The 6887-nt window shown below is 38.8% G+C and overlaps 2 protein-coding genes across 2 annotated transcripts in view; one reads left to right on the top strand and one right to left on the bottom strand.

The window, feature by feature from the left end:
* eloal (elongin A, like) overlaps positions 1-213 on the bottom strand; it is an 8380-nt gene extending 8167 nt beyond the window's left edge. Inside the window, exon 1 of the mRNA XM_058380770.1 lies at positions 20-213. Coding sequence (XP_058236753.1) covers positions 20-91 — 72 coding nt within the window. The 5' untranslated portion in view covers positions 92-213. The remainder of the gene's footprint in view (positions 1-19) is intronic.
* A 1588-nt stretch (positions 214-1801) lies between these two features.
* On the top strand, positions 1802-6181 carry klhl31 (kelch-like family member 31). The gene is made up of 3 exons (XM_058379241.1): positions 1802-1954; positions 2986-4188; positions 4290-6181. Exons 2-3 carry the CDS (start codon positions 3014-3016, stop codon positions 5020-5022), a joined length of 1908 nt encoding a protein of 635 aa, XP_058235224.1. The 5' UTR covers positions 1802-1954; positions 2986-3013; the 3' UTR covers positions 5023-6181.
* The last annotated feature ends 706 nt before the right edge of the window (positions 6182-6887 follow it).

Genomic DNA, 6887 nt, shown 5'->3' with positions numbered 1-6887 from the left:
CAAAAACATTAAACAATACCGTGTGTCCTCCGGTGCTTTCTTTCAGCTGAAGTTTGAGCTCCAGCACTTTCTTAATGTCTGCCGATGCCATGACGGGTGACAGAGGCACAGCAAACGGAAAAGCAGCTGAAGACAGCCGGCATTTTTATACAGGCAGGAGACCGGCATGTCCGAGCTAGCTTATTAAATTAGCATCTTCTTCATAAAACAACACAGCAAGTGGTTTATCTGTTTTTGTTCACGGTTTTATTATGGCCTTATGGATAAATGCGTTCAACATAAAAAAAAAATATGGTGAGTGGAGTTTGATAGAGTTAAACTGTATTGTCATTAAATGCTTCCAACATGATATAAGCAGCATAAAGGATGCAGGGAGGACGCATTAATACTGTGTATATGAGGAATGAAGAGAGGAGTGAAGTGAAGAGCGCATGCGCAGAAATAAGGAACAATAAGGAGTAGTTTGTCACAAAAAACAGGCACATGTAGGTACCAAGCAAACAAAAACATTATTTGTTTCATAGTAAATAAATAAACAAAATAAATAAATGACATATATATATATATATATATATATATATATATATATATATATATATATATATATATATATATAGACCCTGTCTCCAGTTCACCACTGTTCCTTCCTTGGACCACTTTTGAGAGATATTGACCACTGCAGATCGAGAACACCCCTCAAGAGCTGCAGTTTTGGAGATGCTCTGATCCAGTCGTCTAGCCATCACAATTTGGCCCTGGTCAAACTCGCTCAAATCCTTACGCTTGCCCATCAACTTTGAGGACAAAATGTTCACTTGCTGCCTAATACAGTATATCCCACCCACTAACATGAGGAGATAATCAGTGTTATTCACTTCACCTGTTAGAGGTTATAATCGCTGATCAGTATATATAAGCTACAATATGTGTAAGTTAACATGTACTGTATTTGTGAGGTCAGGTACCATTTCAATTAAAAAACTCTACACTTTGCCACTGGAGACAATCGCAAATGAATAAATTTGATCTGAGGTTGCAGGATATTACCTTTTCCAGGAAAACTGCATAAAAAAACTGCATGTTAATCTAGGTCTACTTTATTGCTAGGATTCATCATAACAAGCACACAGAACTATTTATAATAAACTTAAAGTGAACCTAAAATAATGCATTTTTAGTTGACGGCCCATTCGAACTTAATGGGATAGAATATTCGGCCACTTCATGGACTGAATTCTAATCAAATATTACTGAGGGGGTAAAACTTTCAAGCTTGTCAATGTTATCTAGATACGGAATAAGTAGAGGTTGCTAGGTGCTCACACCATATGTACACACATGCTTTAAATTGTAAAAAGGGAGATTAATAATACTAATAGCCTAATATATGGGTATATTATATAATATATGCCTATATGATTATTATGTTTTATGTAGGTAATTATGAATACTGCAAGTCATATCATTAACCACTATTAAGTTTTACTGTCATGATGTTAATAGGCTTTGTAACATTTTATAATTATTGTAGCTATTCATATATCACATGGTTGGCTGCTTAATGTACTGTGTGTGCTTAATAATAATTATTATTTACTATTTGTGGACTTTTACAAAGTTTTGTTTATGTTTCATGCCTGAAGATGTTGACTTGATAGGTTTCCAGTGTTTTTTTTTAGTCTGTGCACTCGGTCCACGTGCCTCACACAATGAATGAGATGAAGAAGGGATGTGTCACATTAAGGGGAAAAGAGAGGAGCTTTATTGCGCAATCACGTCTTCTCTGTCTTCTCAGTGAAGGAAGGAGGGGCTCGTCTCTGACCACCTGACCACAGCTACAGTGTCCGTCTCTCTCTCTCTTTCTCTCTCTCTCTCTCTCTGTCTTATCTCTCCTGCAGACCAACGTGGAGCTGCAAGTCCTTCCCTCACCGGCACCTACTTCATCTCGGCATAGGTAAGCTAAAGCATTTCCTTTATTTAAACCTGCTCATATTCCTACAGTCATTAGTATTGTTTTCTTTTTCATTATAGTTAATAGCATATATCTAAGTGACTGATACACTTTCTCTTAGATATTACACTTCAGTCATGTGTTGGAAGTTTGTGTTTTAAGTTTACGCATGTCCCAGTCAAAGCAACAGACTGAGGGTATTCTGCTATAATGCCCTAGTAACACTTTCTTTCTGTGTTTAAGAGCAGTTGTCACCTGTTAGCACTTTATCATGAACATGTGAGGACATGCATGGAGTAACTGAGACTAAAACCAATACTGTGTCTAAAGTTTGCTTTATCTGATCAAGTATTTGAATGATTCGTGTTAACATGTATATCATTTAGGAAATAAATTAAACAACTTGATGTGTGCACACGGTTGTAGGCCATGACACAAAGCCTATAAAAGGACAGTTAGAGTAAACGATCCAGCTCTGCTGCTATTCCTGGACCTGCTAGTGATAAACTGTGACAGATGCAGAGACAGGCATGTTGATGCACAATATCCTGCGATAACACAACTCTTTCAAGAGTACATCCTGCTTTTTTTCCACAGTATTATTAAACATGATGTTTCATAAGTGTTATAAAGATAAATGTTGTAGTTTTCAAAAGAATAGAGTTAATACATAGTTTTGAATGTTTGGTTTTGAGAGCCTACTTTAGGTTTTCTGAAGCTCTTTATAAAAGTCCAGTTGCCATCAGAATCAATCAAATGTTTATATTGAAACCCTAGGACACAAGAGGCATAGAACTTATTATAATAATATTTTCATAACATTAAGATTAAATATCTAGTTTAAAATGAAGATTTTTAACATTTAAAAGTACCTCAGTGGTTTTTAAGGTTACTTGTGTCCAGATTAAAAATACATAATGAAAGAATACATAGTGAAAACATACCTGTGTCTTCCTTATTATTTAAAGATACCATTTTATAAATGCTTAACAGTTGTGATTATGACAATTGATAAATTTACTCACTTATTTTAGGTCTGGGCTGTGACCCCCTGCTACAGTCATGGCACCCAAAAAGAACAAGGCCGCTAAGAAGAATAAAGCAGACATCAATGAGATGACAATCATGGTGGAAGACAGCCCAGTCAATAAAATCAATGGGTTGAACACTCTTCTGGAAGGTGGCAATGGCTTTAGCTGCATCTCAACAGAGGTCAACGACGCTGCCTATGCCCCAAACCTACTAGAAGGCCTTAGCAACATGAGACAAGAGAGCTTCCTGTGTGATCTGACGATAGCAACCAAGTCCAAGTCATTCGATGTGCACAAAGTTGTGATGGCATCTTGTAGTGAGCATATCCATAACATTCTCAAGAAGGATCCATCCCTTAAAAAAATTGACCTCAATGAGCTGTCCCCAGTCGGTTTGGCCACGGCTATCACGTATGCCTACTCTGGAAAACTGACCTTGTCGCTCTACACCATTGGCAGCACGATTTCAGCAGCCATGCTGTTACAGATTCACACTCTGGTTAAGATGTGCAGTGACTTCCTAATGCAGGAGATCAGCGTTGAAAACTGTATGTACGTGGTCAACATTGCAGATACATACAACCTGAAAGAAACAAAGGAGGCAGCGCAGAAGTTCATGCGTGAGAATTTCATTGAGTTCTCCGAGATGGAACAATTCCTGAAGCTCACCTATGAGCAGATCAGCGACTTCTTAACAGATGACTCCTTGCAGCTGCCGACTGAGCTCACAGCCTTTCAGATTGCCATCAAGTGGTTAGACTTTGACGAGAAGAGACTGAAGTATGCCCCAGACCTGTTGACGCACATTCGCTTTGGCACCATCACACCTCAAGATCTGGTCAACCATGTCCAGACTGTTCCCAGGATGATGCAAGATCCAGAGTGTCACCGTCTTCTGGTGGACGCTATGAATTACCATCTGCTTCCATACCAACAAAACATCCTCCAGTCCAGAAGAACCAAGGTCCGTGGTGGCCAAAAAGTACTGCTTACCGTGGGTGGACGGCCTGCCTTGACCGAAAAGTCCCTGAGCAGGGACGTTCTTTATAGGGATGAGGATAACATCTGGAACAAGCTGACTGAAATGCCTGCAAAGAGCTTCAATCAGTGTGTGGCTGTATTAGATGGCTTCCTTTACGTGGCTGGTGGCGAAGACCAGAATGATGCCAGGAACCAAGCAAAGCATGCTGTGAGCAATTTCTGCAGGTAAATGTTTTCCCTATTGCTTTATTTGCAGAAATGCCTTGTAATGTTGACATTTTGGCTCAAGTTTACTAAGCAAATCCATGTCATTTTTTTGCACACAGATATGACCCCAGATTCAACACATGGATTCATCTCACCAGCATGATCCAAAAGCGTACACATTTCAGCATCAACACCTTTAATGGTCTTCTGTTTGCTGTTGGTGGACGCAACTCAGATGGCTGCCAGGCTTCCATCGAGTGTTATGTTCCATCCTCTAACCAGTGGCAGTTGAAAGCCCCAATGGAGGTACCAAGATGCTGTCATGCTAGCACAATCATCGATGGCAAGATCTTGGTAACTGGAGGTTACATCAACAATGCCTACTCTAGGGCTGTGTGCTCGTATGACCCATCAACAGATAGTTGGCAGGATAAAAATAGCCTGAGCACTCCGAGAGGCTGGCATTGTTCCACCACTGCTGGAGATCGGGCTTACGTTCTCGGTGGTAGCCAGCTCGGAGGGCGGGGGGAAAGGGTTGACGTCTTGCCAGTCGAATGTTTCAACCCTCATACAGGCCAGTGGAGCTACGTTGCCCCCTTGCACACAGGCGTGAGCACGGCAGGCGTGGCCACACTGAATAATAAGATTTACCTCCTGGGCGGATGGAACGAGGTGGAAAAGAAGTACAAGAAATGCATTCAGGTATACAACCCTGACCTTAATGAATGGACTGACGATGATGAGCTGCCTGAGGCTACAGTGGGCATCTCATGCTGTGTTCTTAATATCCCCACCCGCAAAACACGAGAATCCAGGGCCAGCTCAGTATCATCTGCTCCTGTCAGTATATAGGTGACAAAATAGGACAGGGGAATATTGCTAGGTTGATCATTCATAATATATTTCTAAGCTTTTCCTCTCAACTGTGAATTACTATTCAGACTCAGGCCAACCATACTCATTAATAAAAACCTATCCTGTGGTCATTTTAATGAGCAATCACATACTAAACAGTTCATCAACTCAATTGACAATATGTTATGCGATGTATTCCTTTTCCTTTTCGATTTGATCAAATCTGGAATTATTCTTCAAATTTAAGATGAATTTTCAAGTATTAAAGTGGCTCATAGCTTATGAGGACACTGATATACGATTAAGTTTTTTTGTTCAAAAATTTTTTTTTTTGTGTTTTAACAGCAGAAAGCATTTTCTAATTCAAAATATTTAGCCGTAATTCACTTAATAGTTGTATTTTAAAATGGGGCCAAGGCTTATAATTAGACACTGATGCAGTTGGCAGTACATCATCATGAAGTATGTATCTGAAGTCACAAAAGTATGAGATTTATGTACTTGAGTTCTAAGGAAGCCAATTTTATATATATATATATATATATATATATATATATATATATATATATATATATATATATATATATATATATATATATATAAAAGCTTAACAATCTAATATCTCACATCATCCATTGATGGCTCACTATTAAATACTGCTCCCATAAGCTAAAAGTGTAATGAATATGAATATGGAGTAGTGGTGAGTGTTTCACTTTAGTTAGTCCTACCTGCCAGGTGTAGGTGTAATCGAAGCAGTTTACTTTTCCATCTGATACTTTAATAGACAACAGTAAAATATATTTTTAAAAAAAAATGAAGCTTTAGAACACTCAAGGTGGAAGGTTCGACAGGGATGACATGTTTTGTAAAACGATGAAGGGGTTAATGGAATCAAAGCTACATACCTGAGCTGACTACGTAGGCAATAAAGATTTCCGATTATTCCTACCAGCTCATGTTTTAAAACTCGTAGGTTCTTGGAAACTGAACAGAGGGTCAACCACACAACGAAGGTATCAAAATGTTTTTAAAATGTGACTGATTTGAGAAGAGTAATGTTTGTATTTATGCTGATTCATTGTATGGTGAATTACGCAGGTTCATTGTACGTCTCCAAGTTCTGCATATTTATTAAAGGTTCCTATAAAATGTTGCTGATGTCGTTTTTTGGAGCAGTTTCGAGTTCATGATTCTCTTGAGAAATACTACATACAAACTGGCTGACATTTGTGTCGGTCACCACAATACAAATCTTCTCTACGGTAATGCAGCCTACTTTGCTTCTGGGCTTTCTTTAGTCGGAATGAATCAAATCCATGACATTATTATTATTGTTAGTGTGTGTGTGTATGTGTGTGTGTGAAAGTACATATATGTTGAAAATAGTGAATCAAAAACCCAAAAGTATTAAAATTTTCCGAATCGGACTGCTTCTGAACCAGTAGGAGGTTGAACCAGTTGGACGAGACCACAGATACCCAATCTTATCATAATGCTCGGTGGGTTGAAGGTTTAAATTCCAATCAAATTTGAGCCACACCTAACTCACCTGTTTAAACAGTTGATCCTGGCTTTCAATAGATTCAGGTGTGGCTTCCAATTGGGTTGCTCTTCAAATGTAACTTCATCATGACATGCAAAAATGCAAAAACATGATTGATTGGCATTCCTGTACAAGCTAAATGGACCACATATTTATATATGGGTCAAATACACTGATCAGGCATAACATTATGAGCACTACCAGGTGAAGTGAATAACACTGATGATCTCCTCATCATGGCCCCTGTTAGTGGGTGGGATATATTAGACAGCAAGTGAACATTTTGTGCTCAAAGTCGATGTGTTAGAAGCAGGAA

Source organism: Hemibagrus wyckioides, linkage group LG03, assembly GCF_019097595.1.
Source record: "Hemibagrus wyckioides isolate EC202008001 linkage group LG03, SWU_Hwy_1.0, whole genome shotgun sequence".
NCBI classification, from domain to species: domain Eukaryota; kingdom Metazoa; phylum Chordata; class Actinopteri; order Siluriformes; family Bagridae; genus Hemibagrus; species Hemibagrus wyckioides.
This window is presented reverse-complemented; position numbering and strand designations above follow the sequence as displayed.

Coding starts and splice junctions, on each gene's coding strand:
- klhl31 (XM_058379241.1), top strand. CDS start 3,014: ATGGCACCCAAAAAGAACAAGGCCGCTAAGAAGAATAAAGCAGACATC. Junction 4,189..4,289: donor GCTGTGAGCAATTTCTGCAG/GTAAATGTTTTC, acceptor TTTTGCACACAG/ATATGACCCCAGATTCAACA.